The sequence below is a fragment of the Chanodichthys erythropterus genome, chromosome 12, assembly GCF_024489055.1.
Source record: "Chanodichthys erythropterus isolate Z2021 chromosome 12, ASM2448905v1, whole genome shotgun sequence".
NCBI lineage: Eukaryota > Metazoa > Chordata > Actinopteri > Cypriniformes > Xenocyprididae > Chanodichthys > Chanodichthys erythropterus.
Window position 1 is genome coordinate 26,347,855 of NC_090232.1, and position 24,013 is coordinate 26,371,867.

A 24,013-nucleotide genomic window follows, 5' to 3' on the forward strand; every position below is an offset into this window, starting at 1 on the left:
ACGGAAATGTCAAAACACTTACATTCTCTTGTGCCTTGGCCCTCCTTTGGAGGTTTTCTTGTTTCACATGGAACCAAACACAATTTGACATCATCATCATCATCATCATCATCAGCGATAGTATTTAAACACATCTTTAAATGTAGTCAATGAAAGCTGTTGACACACTAACTCCTTCTCTTTCTCTACTCTGTGTACATTTAACCTTGTTTAGAGAAGTGCTGTGAATTTTAAAACTCATTTTTAATTATTAGGTTATAGTATGCTATGATTTTTCTGTTCCATGATTATTCAAATATTATATGGCCTATATATACTTTTCACCTTCAAATTACCTTCAAATTGTGTATTTAAGTGTTTCTTCAGAATATACAGATACACACCTCATTTCTTGTCATCAAATGCATTAAACTAGTCCAGAAACAAGCTAATAATGTCACATGATCATATGTGATTATTTCTGCACAAGTTGTTCTTGGGTCTATAGGTGCACTATTGAAACATTTAATTTGCTTTCTGCTTTAAAACTGAAAGAAATGGAGGAGTGGACCATTAACAGAAGGGGGAGGCAGATATGATTACTCAGAAACAAGACAGTTGTGGTCAGGCTTGGAAGCCAGAAGACCCACTGGATCTGGTGCTGTTTCCTGTTATGTATCACTAAGCCACTTAGATCCACTTTCTGTCTGTATTTGTTTTGAGAAAAATAAATAAAAGTGTTATAATAAAAATGGGATTAATGTATACATTCCAAGTGCTGTTGATTGTTTGAAGCCCCAGGCTTGGAAAGGAAACACAATGCTTAAATTAATGATTTGATTGAATATGCAACTCATTTCCCTCCTTGCATAAGAGAAACGGACACATACAACAGTTAAACCAGTTGGATTTGTCGTTTTTAATGTAGTAACCTTCTCACATATTTAACAAATGTAAACAAAATATGTCCAAGATTTGCCTCAAATTGAGTCACTTTTTTAGTAGTAGTTTGATTGCTGCACGATGTCTCCACTGTAACGTGGTTTCCTGTTATTGATGTACAAGACCGTCAAAATCAGAGAGGATTGATTTCCCTAAAAAACTAACTGCCTAAAAGTGTAAACACAATAGTTTGATCCTTCAATACCCCGTTTGGTTTATTAAGAAACAGATTTAGACTTGCTTATTCTCGAAAGTGCCGCATTGACATTTAATAATAGGATTTTATCTGAAAATACAACCTGTAGTAATCTGAAAATCAGTGTGATGCTGCATGTATTACATAAAACACATTTGTTCTTCACTCTGAGCCATTTTAGCTCAGCAGAGTGGCTGTCAGTGTAGAAACTGGATTGCATTGTTAAGGTTGTGCTTCAGAATGGTCACAGCTCTGACCTTGAGCTGGCAAAAAAACTCACATACTCAGACTTCACTTTACTGACCTTTGACCTTTCTCAGTGGCTCGCATTTCTAGTGTGCAGTTCTATGGCCATAATCTTTTCTGTAGCCACTGCGAGAGAAACTGCTTTCTTGTTTTATTCAATACTGTAAAAAATAGAAAAACAAAACTGCTTAAACCCGGACAGCACTGCACTGGGTCCTTGGGTAACACAGTTTAATTCTCCTCAGTGAATCCTTTCTATAAATACGTCGCATGCAGAGATTCAACCGTAAACTAGGCCTCACACTGTAGTAACTCTCATGACCAGTTCGCGGTTGCTGTTGCTGGTCTGTCCGCGTGGCTCCTGGGGCCTCAGGTGGTGGCTGAGAAGATGAAGGATGTTGTAAGCACAGTGGTGGTCTGGCAGCGAGGGCTGTCCGTTGCTGGGCTCAGACGAGTCCTGCGGCTCTGTCGTGGCACCAGCTGCCAATGGGACGGAGTTTGTGGTGGGGGTTGCGGTGCCCGCCGCGGCCGCTGCAGCTGCAGCCATGAGGGAGGACGTGGAGGTGGAGGCTTCGCCTTCCGTGCCGGTCGGCCCCATGCGGTGCGTCAGCGGCAGAGAGAAGGTCCGGAATGTGGCACCGGTCTTCTGGTGCTCCTCATTGTCTTTGACCTTGTCATAGTTTAAGACTTTCCACTGTTGATTAACAGCCTGCCAGCGGTTGAAGATGCGAAATACGGAGGGACCCTCGTGGACAATCAGAGCTAAAAGAGAAGGAGAGACGGATTTGTTAAGTGATGGATAATGTACAGTCAGCCGGTGTCGTGAACAAATGGGTCTGCCTTGGAAGAGATTCCATTTGCTGAAAGATCTTGGGTACTTTACAGTGCCTAACTAAAAATACAGATTTAATGTTTTCAAAAAACATTATGCAGTAAAACTGTTTTTAACATTGATAGTAATAAGAGATTTTTTTTTGTTTGTTTTTTTTTTTTTTAACACCAAATCATATCAGATTTCATATCAGAATGATTTCTGAATGAATCATGTGACACTGAAAACTGCTGGCAGCTAAAAATCAGCTTTGCCATCACAGGAATAAATTACATTTTAAATGTAAATATTTTTCCCAATATTGCTGTGTAAGTGACATCTTTCAAAAACTTTTTTAAAAATTTGAATGACCCCAAACTTTTGAACAGCAGTGTTATGTAAATACAACCATTAAATGATTAGTTCACTTTCAAATTAATATTTCCTGATAATTTACTCACCCCCATGTCATCCAAGAAGTCCATGTCTTTCTCTCTTCAGTTGAGAAGAAATTAAGGTTTTTGATGAAAGCATTCCAAGATTTTGCTCCATATAGTGGACTTCAATGGCCTCCAAATGGTTCAAGGTCAAAATTAGTTTCATTGCAGCTTCAAAGCGTTCTACGCGATCCCAGACGAGAAATAAGGTCTTATCTGGAGAAACCATCACTCATTTTCTAAAAAAAAAAATTACAGTTTTATACATTTGATTTGAACCATAAATGCTCATCTTGAACTAGCTCTTCTTCTTCTTCTTCTTCTCTATTAGAATTCTGGCAGTGTAGACACTGCTAAGTGTATTACTGCCCTCCACAGGTCAAAGTTTGAACTAATTGTTATATACTTGCAATAGCATTTTATATATGACAATTTAGTTCAAACTTTGAACTTTTGACCTGAGGAGGGCAGTAATACACTTAGCAGTGTCTACACTGCCAGAATTCTAATAGAGAAGAAGAAGAGAGCTAGTTCAAGAAGAGCATTTATGGTTCAAATTTATAAAAATGTATTTTTTTTTTTTTTTGTGAGTGATGGAGTGATGGTTTCTCTAGATAAGACCTTTATTCCTCGTCTGGGATCACGTAGAATGTTTTGAAGCTGTAATGACACTGAAATTTTGACCTTCAACCGTCCGGAGGCCATTGAAGTCCATAAGGAGAATAATCCTGGAATGTTTTCATCAAAAACCTTAATTTCTTTTCGACTGAAGAAAGAAAGACATGAACATCTTGGATGTTCTTGGAGTAAATTATCAGGATATATTAATTTGAAAGTGAACTAATCCTTTAATGTCTTTTAAATGATATGCTTAAAGCTTTCGATAAGAAAAAATAATCCATTAATGTGTCCAATAAATGTCCTAGCAACAAGGCAAACCCCGCAACAATATTACACTGATATTAATAGTTAATTTTCACTTTTGATTAGTAGTGTAACGGATCGCAAAACTCACGGTTCGGATCATATTACGGTTTTCAAGTCACGGAACGGATCATTTTTCGCATCAGCAATGAATAAATAAATAAATAAAATACAAATAAAAATGGGTGGTTTTAAGACAAATGTAACTTTGCTTAACATTTAACTTAACACTTTAAGTACTTTGATACCACAGCAAAAACAAAATGATGTTTGAACTAATAAAGTTCAAACATCATTAAAGACAAGTGAACAGACAGTAAACATACGAATACACAAATTAAAACATCGATAAACATATAGAACAGTTACAAATAAAGTTAGGTCAAACAGTAGGATTCATGTACAGAAATGTAATATAAATATAACTGTAATTGTAATAATTTCACTCTGTAAATTAAATATAGATTAATCATTGCTAAAATTGTTTTGTTGTATGGCAGTTAAAGCTGCAGTCCGCAACTTTTTTGGTTAAAAATGATCCAAAACCAATTTTTGAGCAAGTACATAACCAGCCAGTGTTCAAACTATCTAATTATCTTGTCTCGATTCACAACACTAAGCCTGTAATAATGTTTTATATTTCCGCGGGAAATTCAAGCATGCAGCAGTTCGTCTGTGTGTCATTACGTCACGTCCGTAAACAGAAAGAAGGAGTCCCGTCAAGAGGCTAGTCAGTTATATCATGTGAGGATGCTGCCGGTAGCAGCACATTTATAGCCTTTTCTTACAGCAGCTGAAATAATTAAACTTATCATTTTGATGGTGAATTGTAATCCAGAAAGATCTAAATGACAATCATCAGTGACAACTGGAGATTCACCCATAGACGAAAAGCAAAAGACTTGACTGTGGAGTGGATACAGAAATTGAAATCTACAGGTAACGCTAATACACACTAAATTCACAGTCACACAATGCTGATGTTGTTAACATTAACAATTTTAAAACAATATAACAGGAATAATAATTTGCATGGTTTGGCGTGATCCGAGCTAAGCGATCGTTAGATTTAATCGTCATTGGCAGCGCGATTTATTGTAGGCCTGATGCTTTTTTCCTCAATTGGTCAGAACAAAAGTGGCAGACATGTTACTTACTTGTTCAGATGATATTTTCCAGTTAAATTCTTATATTGGTCATACTTTCAAGATGCAGAATCTGTGATTCTGAAGTACAGTATCCACACCGGTGCGGTGACTGACAGCAAGCATTAGATTCATCCGTGCTGACGAGCTGTGCCGATGCACAACGCACGTACAGATAACTGTTCTGCATATGACTGCAATCACATGTTTCAAACAGAGATGGCGACAAAGAGGAAAAATCGCAGACTGCAGCTTTAATGACACAGTTATTTTTAGGCTGCTGTCACTAAATGCATGGAACCAATATGATGAAACATCCGATTTCTTTCTCAAGTTATCTAAACTATTTAGGTTCACTTAAGACTTTGACTGTATACAAGAACACTTGTCGAGACGGGGATTTTGAGAAATTTTTTTGTGTGTATGTGTCGGTTCAAGCTCAAGGAGTCGTGAAACAGAGCTCGGTTATGTGTTCACGCGCCATCTGATAGGCGCCTCTGTGAGCGTGCACAGTGCGCACAGAAAACAACATGCAATTGTGAAATTTGCCTCTTCTTGCATTTGAATTGTTTAATGCTTGAGTCTTCAGATTAGCTCAAGAACAGTGCGTAGAGAGCTTCATGGAATGGGTTTCCATGGCCAAGTGCAATGCAAAGCGTCGGATGCAGTGGAGTAAAGCTCACCACCACTAGAATCTAGATCAGTGGAGACATGTTTTCTGGAGTGACAAATCACACTTCTCTGTCTGGCAATCCGATGGACGAGTCTGGGTTTGGCGGTTGCCAGGAGAACGGTACTTGCCTGACTGCATTGTGCCAAGTATAAATTTGGTGGAGGGGGATTATGGTGTGGGGTTGTTTTTCAGGGGTTGCGCTTGGCCCTTTAGTTCCAGTAAAAGGAACTCTTAATGCTTCAGCATACCAAGACATTTTGGACAATTTCATGCTCCCAACTTTGTGGGAACAGTTTGGGGATGGCCCTGAGCTCAACCGACAGAACACCTTTGGGATGAATTAGAGCAGAGACTGTGAGCCAGGCCTTCTTGCCAACATCAGTGCCTGACCTCACAAATGCGCTTCTAGAAGAATGGTCAAAAATTCCCATAAACACACTCCTAAACCTTGTGGAAAGCCTTCCCAGAAGAGTTGAGGCTGTTATAGCTGCAAAGTGTGGGCTAACTCCATATTAAACCCTACGGATTAAGAATGGGACGTCATTAAAGTTCATGTGCACATAAAGGCAGGCGTCCCAAATCTTTTGGCAATATAGTGTATCTTTGCAATTTTTTTTACACACACACACACACACACACACACATACCTACTTAACTACAATGTGAGGACGTATGACTGGATACCCTACCTTTAGGGACTACCCTTTCTGAAGGGTCTAGAGACTAAAGAAAGACATCACTGCGCTTCTGGAGAAGCCCTTATTACAGATATCACTTGATTTTATCAATAAAACACTTCCTTAAAGACCTGACACTTTACCTTCACATTGGGGACAGTATTTTATATGTCCAATTTGGGGACATACACAAACTCTGATCTAGTCATCCTTTGAGGACTGTGGAGATACACAGACTCTGGTTAAGGTACACTTTCAGGACTTTGTTGTAACTTGTAATTTTGTAAGTTATTTATCCTAAGAAGACACAGAAGTGTAATATTACAATTCAAAGTTTCAATACTGGGTACTGGAATCAAGCTAGAGCAGAGAAACTAGTGTGAGAGACTAAACTGGGCTTTTTAACTTCTTCAAGAGCACTGAAAATGGGTAGCATACATTTTCATTTGATTTGCAGCTTGAGATCGAGTGCCTTTGGATTGCTCAGTTGGGAAATGACAATTAACATTCAGAAATATTATTGATTCGACTGTATTGACTATCAGAGAACAAAAGATGAACTGAATTAAGCTGAATAATGACATTATTGTCTTCTGCAGAACTGTTTTACAACTCAAATATAAGTCATGTCAATTGTTACAATTTGCAACAGTTATTTTAAGGTGTTTTGAAGTTAACTGTATAGTATAACACACTTTAGAAATAAAGTTGTCTTGACTTCAAGGCAGAGAACACTTCCCTGACCACTGCCTGCATCCCTCTAGTTTATTTAGTATTGACTGCAAATAATCATTACCCCAAAAACATCTTAAGATGTTTTCCTCACCAGAATCATCTCTGGCTACTCACTGGGGCCTTAAGACATTAGGCATGTTTTCTGCAAAATGTAATAATAGTCAAAAAACTATATGAATAAAAATAGTGATACACACACTCCGATAAAATGACTCTTTGAGGACTCTAGTGATACACAAAATCTGATAAAATGACTCTTTGAGGACTCTAGTGATACACACACACTGATAAAATGACTCTTTGAGGACTCTAGTCATACACAAAATCCGATAAAATGACTCTTTGAGGACTCTAGTGATACACAAAATCTGATAAAATGACTCTTTGAGGACTCTAGTCATACACAAAATCCGATAAAATGACTCTTTGAGGACTCTAGTCATACACAAAATCCGATAAAATGACTCTTTGGGGACTCTAGTCATACACAAAATCCGATAAAATGACTCTTTGAGGACTCTAGTCATACACAAAATCCGATAAAATGACTCTTTGGGGACTCTAGTGATACACAAAATCTGATAAAATGACTCTTTGGGGACTCTAGTGATACACAAAATCTGATAAAATGACTCTTTGAGGACTCTAGTCATACACAAAATCCGATAAAATGACTCTTTGAGGACTCTAGTCATACACAAAATCCGATAAAATGACTCTTTGGGGACTCTAGTGATACACAAAATCTGATAAAATGACTCTTTGGGGACTCTAGTGAGACACACACTCCGATTAAATGACTCTTTGAGGACTCTAGTGAGACAAACTGATTAAATGAGTCTTTAATATTAACAATATCAACACATTGTGGAGAATAACAGAAATTCAAAAAGATTAGAAAAAAAAACTATTTACAAAGGACAACGATGCAAATGCAAAACTGGCACTAACTTGGAGGCTTCCGTACTTCCTCCATTCATCAGTCTTTAAATTCTCTCTAACTTCCTCCTTTACCTTCACCCTCCTCCTTCCCTTTACATTCACTCGCTCTTTTCATCCCCTTTACATTCGCTCCTCCCTCTTTTCATCCCCTTTACATTCGCTCCTCCCTCTTTTCCACAACCTTTACATTCACTCCCTCTTTTCATCCCCTTTACATTCGCTCCTCCCTCTTTTCACAACCTTTACATTCGCTCCTCCCTCTTTTCATCCCCTTTACATTCGCTCCTCCCTCTTTTCCACAACCTTTACATTCACTCCCTCTTTTCATCCCCTTTACATTCGCTCCTCCCTCTTTTCCACAACCTTTACATTCACTCCCTCTTTTCATCCCCTTTACATTCGCTCCTCCCTCTTTTCCACAACCTTTACATTCGCTCCTCCCTCTTTTCATCCCCTTTACATTCGCTCCTCCCTTTTCCACAATCTTTACATTCGCTCCTCCCTCTTTTCCACAACCTTTACATTCGCTCCTCCCTCTTTTCATCCCCTTTACATTCGCTCCTCCCTTTTCCACAACCTTTACATTCGCTCCTCCCTCTTTTCATCCCCTTTACATTCACTCCTCCCTCTTTTCACAATCTTTACATTCACTCCTCCCTCTTTTCATCCCCTTTACATTCGCTCCTCCCTCTTTTCCACAACCTTTACATTCACTCCCTCTTTTCATCCCCTTTACATTCACTCCTCCCTCTTTTCACAATCTTTACATTCACTCCTCCCTCTTCATCCCCTTTACATTCGCTCCTCCCTCTTTTCATTCCCTTTACATTCGCTCCTCCCTCTTTTCACAACCTTTACATTCGCTCCTCCCTCTTTTCATCCCCTTTACATTCGCTCCTCCCTCTTTTCCACAACCCTTACATTCGCTCCTCCCTCTTTTCACAACCTTTACATTCGCTCCTCCCTCTTTTCACAACCTTTACATTCGCTCCTCCCTCTTTTCATCCCCTTTACATTCGCTCCTCCCTCTTTTCATCCCCTTTACATTCGCTCCTCCCTCTTAGCCACAACCTTTACATTCGCTCCTCCCTCTTTTCACAACCTTTACATTCACTCCTCCCTCTTTTCATCCCCTTTACATTCGCTCCTCCCTCTTTTCACAACCTTTACATTCGCTCCTCCCTCTTTTCACAACCTTTACATTCACTCCTCCCTCTTTTCATCCCCTTTACATTCGCTCCTCCCTCTTTTCACCTTTTCATTCGCTCCTCCCTCTTTTCACCTTTACATTCGCTCCTCCCCCTTATCCCCTTTACCTCAACAATGAAAACGGAACATTGAAAATAGGGCTGGGCGATATATCGTATGCGATTGTCACGTGCATTTCGTCAGTAAAGCCGGTTCCCTGATTACCACTAAATCGCCATCACCTGCTTTCAAATGGAGCGCCATTTAATAGACAGAGCCGTAGATCACTGACAAGCTACGCAATATCGCCTTCATTATCGAAGGCGATTCATCTGCAATAATGAACGCGATATTGCGTAGCTTGTCAGTGATCTACGGCTCTGCCTATTAAATGCCGCTCCATTTGAAAGCAGGTGATGGCGATTTAGTGGTAATCAGGGAACCGGCTTTACTGACGAAATGCGCGTGACAATCGCATACGATATATCGCCCAGCCCTAATTGAAAATGAACTATTCTTTCTTCATTAGCGTTCTTATACTCTGTCTTTCTTGATGTAAAATATATTTATAAGAGCTAATATGGGATTATTTTACTTGGGATAAATGGTACAGATTAAAGAAAAGTATTTTTGATTAGTTTATGCAACATCGCAGTACAGTCTTCTGCTAACAACTTTAATGTACAGCATTTTCAATGAGCTGGTCACTAGTTGAGCCACTCTCTTCACACAAATAATACTTTTAACACTTTCCACATCATATTATATTTTTTTACAGTATTATTATATTTTATATATATATATATATATATATATATATATATATATATATTTTTTTTTTTTTTTTTTTTTTTTTTTTTTTAAATTAAATAAGTTTTAAAAGGCACTGAAGTGTTTTTGTGTTTGTGCCTTCTCACAAACCACCCTTTCTTTTAAGAGTCGTGATCCTGTTCCGCACATAATTTTTCACACCAGTCCATGTTCGCTGCTTCAAAGCTTCTGGCTCTGCGTGAATGCATCTTTCACAGTCTTGCTTACCAGGAACTTTGCATGTCTTGATGAACTCCATCATGTGTCTCTCTACTGCTTTTACCTCATTGTCCTCCCATTTCTTTTTTGGAGCATTTGAAGAACCTATGGAATAATTAAAAATGTAATTCTCATAACAACTAAATCAGTGAGTATGACCAAATCATACATATGTCCTAATGTGTAGATTTTTCTGAATTTTGAAAAGCCTTTGGATGGCTATTGCTGCTTGGAGCTAATTTATGGTTATTTGATGATTATTGTGTGTGTAGTTTAGAGATTTTTCTTACCTTGATCCTCTTGTGAAACAGATTGATCAGATTGAACAGGTGGATCAGTCTCTGCTGGTGCTGTTGTCTGAGATACGTCACTGTAATCCTCCTCATCACTTGACATGGAATCACCTTGAGCCTCAAGTTGCTCTAAACAATTGATAAAAAAATCAACAGTTTATTGATTATACTTAGCATCTGTAACATATGATAATGTACAGTTTTTGCAAATATATACAGCACAGACACACACAGACCGTTCAAGTATACTCATACCATTTGGGTCAATTTCAATGTTGTCAAGTTTCTTTCCTTTGAAGTCAGACAGTGTTCCTTTCTCCATGGCCATTAGGACTTTACTCATTTTTGCCAACTGCAGTGTCCCCTCTGGTAACCGGTAATACGGTGACGGTGATGAGGTCATCACAGAGGTGGACACAGCACAGGGTGGTGATGAAGAGGATGCATCAGTTGTGGACGTGACTAAGGATGACTGTAACAGTTTGAAAATATAATTTGAATAAAAACAAGGTCTACAAGCAAAAGAACTAAGGAAACTATTAATTAATATTAAAATAATTAGCTGTTAATGGACTGAGGTGTTGATCACAGAGTATTGTGATGATGTTGACATATTACTCACCAAACAATCTTTTTGTGATAGCTGTTTAGCAATCGTATTGCATTCATTTTCAATTTCTGCCCTGTTAAAACGTTCATAGCAATCTTCATGATGTTTTCTTAATTTTGCCAGTCTTGATTGAAACCGCTTCTGTGGATATATAAAGAAGTATTTAGCATAAAGGGTTAGTTCACCCAAAAATGAAAATATTGTCAATAATTACTCACCCTCATGTCGTTCCACACCCGTAAGACCTTTGTTCATCTTCAGAACACAAATTAAGATATTTTAGATTAAATCCGATGGCTCAGTGAGGCCTCTATTCAAAGCAATAACATTTCCTCTTTCAAGATCCATTAATGTACTAAAAAACATATTTATATCAGTTCATGTGAGTTCAGTAGTTCTACTTTAATATTATAAAGCAACGAGAATACTTTTTGTGCGCCAAACAAACAAAATAACGACTTCGACAATATAGTGATGGGCCGATTTCAAAACACTGCTTCGGAGCTTCACAAATCAAATCAGTGACTCGGCTCTCCTATCAAACGGCTAAACTGTTGAAATCATATGACTTTGGCGCTCCGAGTCACTGATTCAATAGGTTGTTTGCAATCACGTGGTTCTGGTGAAGCGCAAAATTCCGGTGGAGGGCAAGCAGTGAAAATTAGAATGGAAAAGATGGAGAAAAGTCCTTTCTGTGCTGGTTTAGAAAGGTTTAAACAGAAAATCACAACATATGTTGGCGATCCTTGTGTTATGAAGAGGAGAGACTTTTCCACTGAATTGAAAGACTTGATTGCCATCGAGGAGGCAGATATAGAGAATGTGAAGCTGCCGTCACGCCGCGTTCAGTTCTAGTCTGGTTTGTTTATATCGCGCTGCCTTTCTGCTAGTGAAGTCAAGTGCAGTATTTTAATTTTTGATTGTGAAAAATGTCGCCATTGTTGGTCATTTATGCTGAATCGAGAATTGTAATAGGAACTCACAGTATCGTTCGGGGAAAAAAAAAATGGACGGTAATACAATTTTCGCCTTGGTTGAGAAGGTGAGGAAAGACGACTTTTAGCAAATGTAATAATGTCACTAAATAAACCCACTGCCTTTCACTTAAAAAAAAACATAAAAAACAAACATACTTTTGAGTTTTGTATTTGGTTTTTGTGCAATAATTAATTAACATTATGTTTGCGAGTATGATCACTCGCTTGTGAATGATTGTAACTTGCACACAGCCACTTCAAAACTGTTCACAAGCTTCTATGGGTTTGATTTTGGTCATTTGTTGAAATAAATACAAAAATACAGCGTGTCGGTGTCCGTCCCCTGATCGTGACCCTCCGATTCTCCTTATGGGGAAAGTGAATATTTACAAAAATAACATTAAAACTAGTTACATTTACATGCTTCCAACAAAGAAATGCATCATCTTCTGTCAGCTTGTTAAATATTTATTTTATTTGGACATTTTCTACCATACGACGGCTGAAAGCAGCAGCGCGTGACACTATTCTCGTGGTAACCAGATCAACATTGTAAACAATTCTACAAAACTGAAGGGAAAACACCCAATTATAATTAAATAGGATAAAATATCTTCTCCTCCCTGCAAACGATAGCATGTAGAATGTTAATATTTAACCGAGTCAAAAACAAAAGGTAAGTATCCATATTAATTTCAGTATCAGCAGATGCAAAACGCTATAAAAAGGCGACAACTTTTAACGTTAAAAAATGAAAAGTTATAAAAAACGGTATAAGTTATGTAAACGATATAAACACCTTCTGGGTTCTCGATTTTAACGATTTGAGCAACTATAAACAATGCAAAACCTTTTGAGTTTTTGATAGGATTCCTATATAGAAACATCACTCCCTGCCCTCCAGACTCATTCGCGCTGCTGCTGTGACGTCATGTGCAAACAACCCATTCATAAAGCACTGAAGCAGTGTTTTGAAATCGGCTCATCACTATATTGTTGAAAAGTCGTTATTTTGTTTTTTTGGTGCACAAAAATATTCTCGTCACTTTATAATATTAGGGTTGAATCACTGTACTCACATGAACTGATTTAAATATGTTTTTAGTACCTTTATGGTTCTTGAGAGAGGAAATGTCATTGCTTTGAATAGAGGCCTCACTGAGCCATCGGATTTAATCTAAAATATCTTAATTTGTGTTCTGAAGATGAATGAAGGTCTTACAGGTGTGGAACGGCATGAGGGTGAGTAATTAATGACATTATTTGAACTAACCTTTTAAACAAACATAAAATGTACATTAACAATATTGAAAATAAAATTGTGACAATAACTAGGTAACTAGCAGAGGTGGGTAGTAAGGTGCTACATTTACATTCCATAACTTTTGGTGCTTGAGCGGTTAATAAACAGAACTGCATGTGTCTAAAGAACACTGTAGCTGGAGCTACTTCTCTCTGTTTATGTCTATGACGAGTTACACAGATACTGTGCTTCTCCGCAGTGGTTCCTTCCAGACCGGGAAGGAACCAATTTAACTTTTTACAATTCTGACAGAATATTATTTTGTACCATTTGGAGCGTTTACACAAAGTGTGCTGGATGAAGTGGACACGCACCTACAATCAACTAAAAACAAACCTTCTAATGCATCCCATGGTCTGCCAGCGATAAAGATCTTTTCTAGTTGAACACCTGTGCACCAGCTGTTAGTAGTTGCCTGTGTTGAATAGGGTGTTCAGTATTTTGGGGGCGGAGCAATGAAGGGAGGGGTGTGGTTGTTTGGGTGTCGATTTCAAATATCAACAGTTTTTCCCAGAAATCATCTAATAGTTGCTGCATTATGAGATAGTTACCGTTTTTCTTGATGTTCTTGCTTTGCCTGACTGCTTATGTGGACCACTGCTGTTCACCTCGTCCAATCCAGGTGAAGAAACAGGAGCAGCACAATGGGGCTGGATGCCAGAAAAGGAACCAGTGAATATAAAAATCAGAAATGTTTGTATAGAACAGAAAAACCAGTAATTACTCTAGCTGTCCTACAGTAACTTTATCTATCACTCCTTTCCTTCTGTTAACACCCAGACACACTACTCACAAAAGAGTCAATAATATAGAATAATGATACAGATGTTTTAAAGTGGACTTACCGATCTCTGCGGACCCAAACTGATGGATGGCTTTTTATCAGAGGATTCAGTTGATGCTTGATTCAAAGGCTTGAGAAATATGAGACCACAATCACATGGTAACTAATCAGATAGTAAAAGATTATCCTGAATTACTGATCAATCTTTCTATCATTTTCTTGATAGTACCTTGACTCGCCATGGCCAATCTGAGTATCCGTGATTGAAAGTGATTTCTTCCCCTGGTAGAATGTCTCGCACAGCAAAGAGACACAGGTGAGGTTTCCTGCTCACTTCAAGGGTTCTCATTTTGCAAGTAGGATTTCTGTGTTCATCATTTACAAGTCTTCCCAAGGAACCGTCTTCTTTAGATGCATCTATGCTATAAAGACATAAAATTATTACTCAATACTTGTAATCTTATATATGCTAGACATGTAGAGTTATTTTTAAGTGGAAACCCACCGCTCTGCATAAGTTGTATGTCTCGTTTTTTAATCTACCTGATTCAGACCATCAGCTGATCATCAGGACACAGCTCTATGAACTCAACCAAGTGTGTCAGGTTAAGGAGACAAACAGAATCTGCAGAGAGGAGGGTCTGAGAACCACGGATCTATCGGACAGTGTATGGCAACATCCTCTCAGCAGACAAATGCATCTAACATTCACCATTTTGTTCTCTTTTGGGAATACGGTTAAAAACGAATATTGATGACTCAAAGAAACTGCACTCAGCAGCCTTCAAGTCAGTTCATGGTTGATTTTAAGTATTAAGGGTGTGTTCACACTTGGCATGTTTGTTTAGATTAAAACGAACCCTGGTGCCATTGCTCTTTTATGGCACTTTCTCACTGTGCGGTACGACTCAACTCGGCTCGGTTTGTTCTTCCACTGCAGTTAGTACCGCTTCAAAGTGATTGGGATTATAGTCTGATCATTACAGTTGTGCTGCCACCTCGTCTACTGACCACGATAGAGGCATTTCTTTTTTCAAGTTGCATGTGATGGTCATTTAAAACAAGTCAATTAAAAAACACGAGACAGCAAACCCGCTAGAATTAAATCTTGCAGGTTTGCGATACAATATAGTGCCTCTACTACATCAATCCAACAGGTCTGTACTCACCACCAATTTCTGCCACGCCACTGAAACTCAAACAGGAACGCGTTCTCGGCCTCAGTGTAGTGTTCAGCTCGGTCAAGACTCTCTTCTGAACTCAGTTCACCTCTGTATTCAAGAACAAAATCACCTCTGAAAAAAGCTCTAGTGGTGAAAACTCCACGCCCTGAAGAGGAGAAATGCATTAGATTCAGCAGTTTATTAAAAGTCAACTATCATTTTGATCATTACTTAAAGTTCTCTGCCATATGATGTACATTATATGTAGGGCTGCACGATTAATCGCATGCTATTCTCACGCGCATTTCGTCAGTAAAGCCGGTTCCCTGATTACCGCTAAATCGCCATCACCTGCTTTCAAATGAAGCGGCATTTAATAGACAGAGCCGTAGATCACTGAAAAGCCACGCAATATCGCGTTCATATCGCAGATGAATCGCCTGCGATAATGAACGCGATATTGCGTGGCTTGTCCGTGAACTACGGCTCCGTCTATTAAAAGGCGCTCCGTTTAAAAGCAGGTGATGGCGATTTCACGGTAATCAGGGAACCGGCTTTACTGACGAAATGCGCGTGAGAATAGCATGCGATTAATCGTGCAGCCCTAATTATATGTAAAAGGGAAATTACTGAATGAAAATAGTCAATAGCCAGGCAAATTTCTAAGTATGCTGTGCTTTTTATACATTACATTATACTTTAAAGTCTTAAAATTATATAGTTAAAATTTTTATACTCTTTCATACATAAGCAATATTATCTTGGCTTTATATAGTTTAGAATAGAGTGCTGCAGCGATGACGTATTTTTGCAGGTGATCCGGTAGTTCACACACCCCTGGTTCCCTCAACTAAAACCCTATATGTTGTTTTAACTGGCTTTTGTATTGCTGCAGAAACTAAGCTTAAGTTTGCCTATTAATACACCACAGTTGCAAAACTTCATCGTCCTCATGATTAAGCTTCAAGAAATCATCTAGAACATGTTTTTGTTATATTATTTTTAAAAGAAAATTCTGTGTTTAACATGCATCGCTTCTGGATAGTTTGTCTTTGTGGTGTATGGATGTTTATGGATGGTTTTTGGCTTTAGATAAAGAGTTTTTTTGTTGTTGTTGATAAATGTGCCTCCAGGAACTGTAAAACTTTAAAAATCCATCTCCCTGTGTAATAAGTATAATGTTTTGCATTCTTATAATGTATGTTTGAATGGTTGTGTACAGTGTACATCCCTAAATCTACCTCTAAACACATCGAGGCTGTGAAAGTGACTAGTGAGTAGATGACTTTATCTGTTCAGGTGACGATTTTTAATGTCCCAGACAAACCTCTGTCTCCCATTTAGACACTTATTAGCAACTGCCTTTAAAGTAAAAGCTTTTTTTTTTTTTTTTTAAATCACAAGAGGGTATTACTGATGTATATTGTGTCTTAGAAAAAAAAAAGTGAAAAAGCAGCCCTTACTTCAGGAATTTAACCAAAACCCAATAATAAAAAAAAAAATTAAAAAAAACATTGATCATGTACATGATCATGCACAACGATATACTGATAGCTGCAAAAAAAATAATCACCTTATTGAAGGTCTAACGGGTATGGAACGGCATGAGGGTGAGTAATAAATGACATTATTTGAACTAACCCTATTATAAAAATGATCCATTGTCCTGGTTTACATACAAACCAATAACCACCTAAAAGTTCAGTTCACCCAAAAATGAAATTCTGTCATTTATTATTCACCCTCATGTCGTTTCACACCCGTAAGACCTTCATTCATCTTCAGAACACAAATTAAGATATTTTTGATCAAATTCAATGGCTCAGTGAGGCCTGCATTGAGAGCAAAATCATTTCCTTTTTCAGTGTTCAGAAAGCTACTAAAGACATATTTAAAACAGATCATGTGACTACAGCAGTTCAATACTTTTTGTGTGCCCAAAATCATCCATCACTAGATATTATTGAATGAAGTGGTTTTTTTGTTTTTCTGTGCACAAAAAAATATTCTCATCACTTAATAACATTAAGGTTGAACCACTGTAGTCACATGACTGTTTTAAATATGTCTTTAGTAGCTTTAGAGGTCTCACCGAGCCATCAGATTTTATCAAAAATATCTTAATTTGTGTTCTGAAGATGAATGAAGGTCTTACAGGTGTGGAACAACATGAGGGTGAGTAATTAATGACAGAAACTTCAATTTTGAGTGAACTAACCCTTTAAACTACAAGACTTTATTTGTAAAGCAGGTTTTTCTGCATTAATGACATCAAGACCAAACCATTCGTGTATCTGGTTAGTCATAAATACTTGCCTTTATATTTGCTGATGAACTGCTCTTGAAGCCCAGGCTTATCAGCTCTACGGGTCATGTGATCCTCTGCATCCTGCAGAGGTGTTTTACGCCTTTTGCTTTTCAGCATTATTTCTGGAAAAAAAGAAATAAAAAGAAATATAAGGTGAATGGATTAAATAAGCATTTTAAAAATCTTTTTGATCTTACTGGAATTGTTCACCCAAAAATGTACATAATTATTGTACTAATCCTGTACTAAAATTGTACAAACCTGTGTTGTGTTTTTCTGTGGAACACTAAAGTTTATCTTTAAATGTAATACAGAGCTCTATGCAATGACAGCACATGTGACCAGTCTGAAACAGGCATTTAGATTAAAAAAAACAGCAATATCATTGATGCCAAAAACCATTGTGACCAGATGATTGATGTCAATCCATATTCATATTAATTTAAAAGCTACAGATTTTCAGTCAGTAACCTGATAGATTCATATGGACTATTTTGTCTGCTTTGGAGCTTGACACACAGAATAAAAAATACTATAAAGTGTCTATGTACTGTCATTGTGCAAAAAAGCTCTGTGAAGATAAATAAAAAAACATGGATACTTTTGTGTTCCACTAAAAAAAAAAAGTGTAAATAATGTATTACATAAAATTAAAAATGACATCAAATAATAAAAAATGAAAATTAATTATTTCAAATTACAATACATACTGTTGACATTTTACAAAAAATGAGAAAAACAGGCTACCACTGATTAAATTGTAGAATCTAAAGAGATATTATATGAAATATAACAAAATTATATTTGCTGATCAATGCCTACAAATAAGCAATAAACTGTTTTTTTCCTTATTGCAAAAAAAAAAAATCAAATGAGAATCAAACTCAAATACAATCGAGAAATAAAACATTAACAGAAAATAATTTAACCACTAAAGTAAACATACATCTTACTAACTTTCATATTTCACAGTGTATTTTAGTTATCATGCATTTTCGGGACAACACTTGATCTCACCTCTCCAGCGTCCATTGATGGGGGTTGTCGTCTTTTTCGCGTCAAGCAATGCCATGTGATTGCATTTCCCGGGAAAACACATCCACAGCTGACGTGCGTGCATGACGTAGTTACGTATTTGGATTTCACGTTGAAATTGTGACTACATTTATTTGACCTAATAAATATTTTGGCAAACACCTAGATCTTTGTTTGATTTATTCACAGTACTGGTTCTTCAAACTTAAATAAAAAAATAAAAAATAAAATAAAAACGGAGGCGTACGTCTTTCTAATGGACAGAGCACATGATCACTTTTAAACGATCTCTTTGGAACACATATCTTAATTTTTACTAATTCTGTTTAATCAAATGTTTGAGTTAAAATCAGGGAGATGTGTGGATTATTTCGAGGCTCTAAAATAAACTTTAACGTGCACTTTATTAACAGCATTTTCTTTCAATTTTTTTTTTTTAATTTATGGTATTTTATATTAAATATAAAGGAAGGAAAAGCTGCTAGATCTTGTAAAAGTGCTTTAAAAACGCATAGCCACGACAGATTATTCCATCATTTGAGCAGCACTCGTGATCTCTCCTCAGAGCTCATCTCACTCTGCACTGAAGCTGCTGCGCTGCTGCTGTGGGGGATGGGCGGGAGGCGCGCGCGCGATCAGAGGCCGGTGGGGGAAGGGCGGCGAGTCACTCAGTGTCAGACTGTCTGCAGCTCTCAGCTAGGGCTAGGGTTAGGGTTAGTGTTAGGGGAGCAGGGGTTTCACATCCAGTGCCTTTTAAAATCAAAGTATGAACAAAATAAATCTGTAAACAAACATGTAAACGTCCCAGCTTGAGTCATGATTCTTTTAAACACTTTTTATACTAAACACTGTAACTGCTCTCTCTCTCTCTCTAAATATAAAACAATGTTTGCTGTAACTGCTCTCCTATTATATATTCTCATTCATATGCATCCTTAAGATGTAAACCAGTATGTGCATTTCTTAAAACAGTTCATACAAATAACAGCACACAATGGATTACATGCAATAGCCTGTAACCAGCTCATAATCCTTATATCAGTGTCATCAGAATGACAAGTCCTTGTATCATTGTTCACAAAGACACTCTGACAGTATTTTCAGAAGTAATATGGATACGATTTTGATGTCAGTGATTGAAAATACACAAGACTGCACTTTATCTGTATGGCGTACATTTCAACAGTATGAACACGTCTCTCTAGACTGGATGAGACAGGATTCAGATATACTTTCTGGTGGTCTGTCAAAAAATTACAGTAGCTACAATGTCATGTGATATAATGACAGCCAGTGGCACAGATCCTCACCAAACCATCCATTCCAGCGTGATGAATATGATCCTCAACTGGATGGAACTGGAATAAATACTTTGACTGTTGCGATCATCCCAATCGGACTTATGATAGCTGCCTGAATTATAATAATGCTCTGTTCACTGCTGGACAGAGGAGAACTGATGACAAAGAAATGTTTCAAGGGTACCCCAAACAAGTGACGAACCTGGCTGGAACATGCTTGTTCAATGAGCACTTGTCAGTGGTGTTGTCGATTACCTGAAAGTTTTCATCATCATTGTATGTGTGTTGTCTGCAGCAAGTTTCTGTATTTGGGTGAATATTTGCAGCAAGTGTGTTGTCAAACTGATCAAGATGTTTTGTTCATTTTTTCTGTTTGCATGTGTTTTCTTCAGTTGTGCGCGGTGATCTCTCTCAGCCACCGTAATATTTACTGTATAATGTAAAATGCAAGTAGACTGCAGTAACATAGCATTACATCAGTCTACAGTTTATGTAGTGAACAGTACATAGTGAACATTGTCTGATTTCACACCTGTTCTGTCTACAAACACATCTCCCATCATTCGGCTATTTTGATCCGTCTCGGCCTTAAGGTCATGACTGAGAGCATGATCTACAACAGTGGCTCTTATTTCCATCAGAAACATCTCAGTCTTGGCCTCTTCTTCCTCTTCCTCTGTTCTCCTCCGTACCCTTCCACCACACATCCTTACTCCTTCTTCTGTCTGTTGACTCTGTTTGTGTCCTTGTTGTTCATTCATGTTCAGAGTGTGTAACATTGTGTTGTGCTCTGTCTGTGCCTCCCAAATGAGATGGCATCTGAGATATTTTAGAGAACTGTTGAACATTGCTTGAATTACATTCCCCTTCATTATTGAAATTCAAAATTCATCCCTGAAATTTAATAATTCAGGACAAAAAAAGTCTAAAAGAAATGTATAGAAAATATGCTTGACAGTTTATGACTAGTTCAACCATTTTGCATTTAATGGCTTATGAAAATAAAAACTATTCGACACCTAGTATATTTTGATGAACATGACATAAGCAAGTGATAATGTAGGAAACATCTGACACTTGTACATCAAATGCATGAATGTACCAAAGCATTTGCAATTTGTTCAGGAGAATGAGAAACTGCATTTATGATGTGAACAAGAGACTATAATGTGGATGTTGAACAAGTAAGAATTTTAGTTGTGATTGGAGAAATGCACCAAAGTGAGAGAAACTGTTATATATAATATAATATAAAATATAAAATTATGATATTATATATAATATTAATTATTATAAATATCAAATATAAATATAAATTATTATATTATATATAAAATATAAAGAGAATGTTTGCTGTAACTGCTCCTATCTATATAATATTATATTTTTTTCACATATCTTTATTTATTATGTGAACAAGAGACTATAATGTGGATGTTGAACAAGTAAGAATTTTAGTTAACTGTTAACTGCTCCTATCTATATAATATTATAATATATTTTTTTCACATATCTTCATTTATGATGTGAACAAGAGACTATAATGTGGATGTTGAACAAGTAAGAATTTTAGTTGTGATTGGAGAAATGCACCAAAGTGAGAGAAACTGTTATTTATAATATAATATAAAATATAAAATTATTATATTATATATAATATTAATTATTATAAATATCATATATAAATATAAATTATTATATTATATATAAAATATAAAGAGAATGTTTGCTGTAACTGCTCCTATCTATATAATATTATATTTTTTTCCACATATCTTTATTTATTATGTGAACAAGAGACTATAATGTGGATGTTGAACAAGTAAGAATTTTAGTTAACTGTTAACTGCTCCTATCTATATAATATTATATTTTTTTTCACATATCTTCATTTATGATGTGAACAAGAGACTATAATGTGGATGTTGAACAAGTAAGAATTTTAGTTGTGATTGGAGAAATGCACCAAAGTGAGAGAAACTGTTATATAGAATATAATATAAAATATAAAATTATTATATTATATATAATATTAATTATTATAAATATCATATATAAATATAAATTATTATATTATATATAAAATATAAAGAGAATGTTTGCTGTAACTGCTCCTATCTATATAATATTATAATATATTTTTTTACATATCTTTATTATTTATTTTTTATGTTACTATTTGTGTACTGTACTTGTCTCTTGTCTCTGATACTAATGGAGGAACAGCAGAACGCAAAGTAGGAGAAAACACTTAAAGCAAATAAAATCACTCATAAAAGCAAGCGATTTTGAAGGTTTTCAAATCTTTTTGTTGCTTGTGTATTTTATTAAATAAACTCATATGTATAAATCATCATACTTGACGGATTAAAACAGTTGTCCCTCCGCTTTTGGGAGGAAATATGTATGTTTCATATTCACATGACGTAATGTCTGTCATCCCCGCCTCAAACTCGTTCGTACATTAATAAACTGTAGTTACAGTACGCGGATATAGTCTCCGTTAGGCGGGGGCGGGGCAGCGCGATCTTTACACACACATTGATGCGAGAGCAAAACTCCGAGGATTAAAAGTTAATAATACATGCCAATATAAAGCATGAGAGCTCCTGCAAATGAGTCTATTTTTATTTAAACACAAATTATTGTGAATATTTCTCAAATTAAATGTGGATTATATGTCAATTCATTCATATTCATGATAGTTTTTGCCTCCGCCATCTTTATTGGTGACGTGTTGGTCTCTGATTGGTCAGATCACCAGTCCCGCGCTCGTAGTATCTTCCTGCGCTCTGATTGGTCAGAATCCCAAAAGTGTGTATCTTTCCGGAAGTGCAGTTCTCCTAGAGGGCGCTGTGTTATACACACTTTAGTGGGGGGGCATACACACTTTAAGTACACAAATCACATAAAAGTGAATTTTTGGGACAAATGAGATTTTAAGCCAGGAAACCATTTTAGAGCATGCTGAATGCCACTATATGGTCAAACAAATGAGGACATACAAAATGTCCCAAGTTTTTTTGGTGGTCCCCAGTTTACTGGTGTGTATCCTGGTGAATGTACCCAAAAGTGACATAAGTAGGTACACACACACACACACACACACACACACACACACACACACACACACACACACATGTTTGTTTTTGTGAATTGTGGGGACTTTCCATAGACTTCAATGCATTTTACACTGAACAAACTGTACATTCTATCCCCCTACCCTGCCCCTACCCCTAAACCTAACCCTCACAGGAAACTGTGCAAACTTTTACTTTTTCACAAAAACTCATTCTATATGATTTATAAACCCATTTACATTGTGGGGACCGCTGGCTGGTCCCCACGATGTAGGTGAACTCAGGTTTATATTACATCATGGGGACATTTGGTCCCCACAATGTAATATAAACAAAAGCACACACACACACACACACACACACACACACACACACACACACACACACACACACACACACACACACACACACCAGACTGCTACTATCTTCCCCCTTTCGATTTTCACTTTCTGAGCTCTGATGACAGTGAAGCTCACTTTTTTTTCATCTCTCTGTGAATGTGAGATTACAAAGGCTAGTATTTTGTAGAGTTGAAACCGATCTTGGCTAGTGGTCTCCCTAGAGCCCTGAGGTTCTCCCCTCACTCTAGCTGCTCCAGAATCAATGAGACAGACCACTAACAGACGTTATCACTGTATACTGCAGACCACTAAAACAAGCAGCGTGTGAGAAGGTAATAATAACCCGCGGTTTTCAGTCGACTTTTCTACAACAGCCTAAGCCAAAGCCCTGCACTTGAGATAACTGGAAATGCTGGAAATGAATCAAGACTGCACAAAATTGGTTTCACCTTTCATATCACATAAGTCATATTTGTTCAGTTAAATGGGGGGAAGAGCATTAATCTTGGTGTTGATGCTATAGTGGTTGCTGTTATTAGCTTTATTGGAACAGATAACTGGAGTTTCAGTAGACAGAGCAGAATTAATGTGTCCACAGTGGCATTTATATGCAGCAAATGTGTACGAGTTGAAATTAGGTTGTGGAGGAGTTTATTAGCGTTCCAGCATCATGAAGATGCTATTGCTGCCGCAACCTGATTTTCCATACTCTCTTTCATTCTCTTTCTTTCTCTCTCACTCTTCCCCAGTTGGACTGCATATCCTCTCATTACAAGGAGAGAATGTGAGACATGTATTGATTTAACACACACACACACACACTGACAAACACGCACATTTTCCTTGCGCCGAGAGGATAGCTGAAGGAAATTCTCAGGGCAAAGCTTGAATTTT

At 37.1% G+C, this 24,013-nt stretch overlaps 3 protein-coding genes across 3 annotated transcripts in view; 1 reads left to right on the top strand and 2 right to left on the bottom strand.

The window, feature by feature from the left end:
- The window catches only part of pcca (propionyl-CoA carboxylase subunit alpha), a 53,518-nt gene extending 52,788 nt beyond the window's left edge, over window positions 1-730 (top strand). The window contains exon 23 of the mRNA XM_067402770.1: window positions 1-730. This exon is cut by the window's left edge and continues 238 nt beyond it. The gene's annotated coding sequence lies outside the window, so the exon portion shown is untranslated.
- Window positions 731-1,634: 904 nt separating this feature from the next.
- Window positions 1,635-24,013, bottom strand: part of marchf4a (membrane-associated ring finger (C3HC4) 4a) — a 58,659-nt gene continuing 36,280 nt past the window's right edge. Inside the window, exon 4 of the mRNA XM_067404841.1 lies at window positions 1,635-2,125. Within this exon, the coding sequence (XP_067260942.1) occupies window positions 1,662-2,125 (464 nt within the window). The 3' untranslated portion in view covers window positions 1,635-1,661. The remainder of the gene's footprint in view (window positions 2,126-24,013) is intronic.
- Window positions 6,236-20,459, bottom strand: LOC137031516 (uncharacterized). Its single transcript, XM_067402524.1, has 11 exons — window positions 20,231-20,459; window positions 17,371-17,484; window positions 15,061-15,220; window positions 14,121-14,313; window positions 13,953-14,021; window positions 13,659-13,757; window positions 10,840-10,968; window positions 10,473-10,689; window positions 10,215-10,346; window positions 9,934-10,029; window positions 6,236-6,249 (listed from the first exon to the last, which is right to left on the bottom strand). Exons 1-11 carry the CDS (start codon window positions 20,457-20,459, stop codon window positions 6,236-6,238), a joined length of 1,452 nt encoding a protein of 483 aa, XP_067258625.1.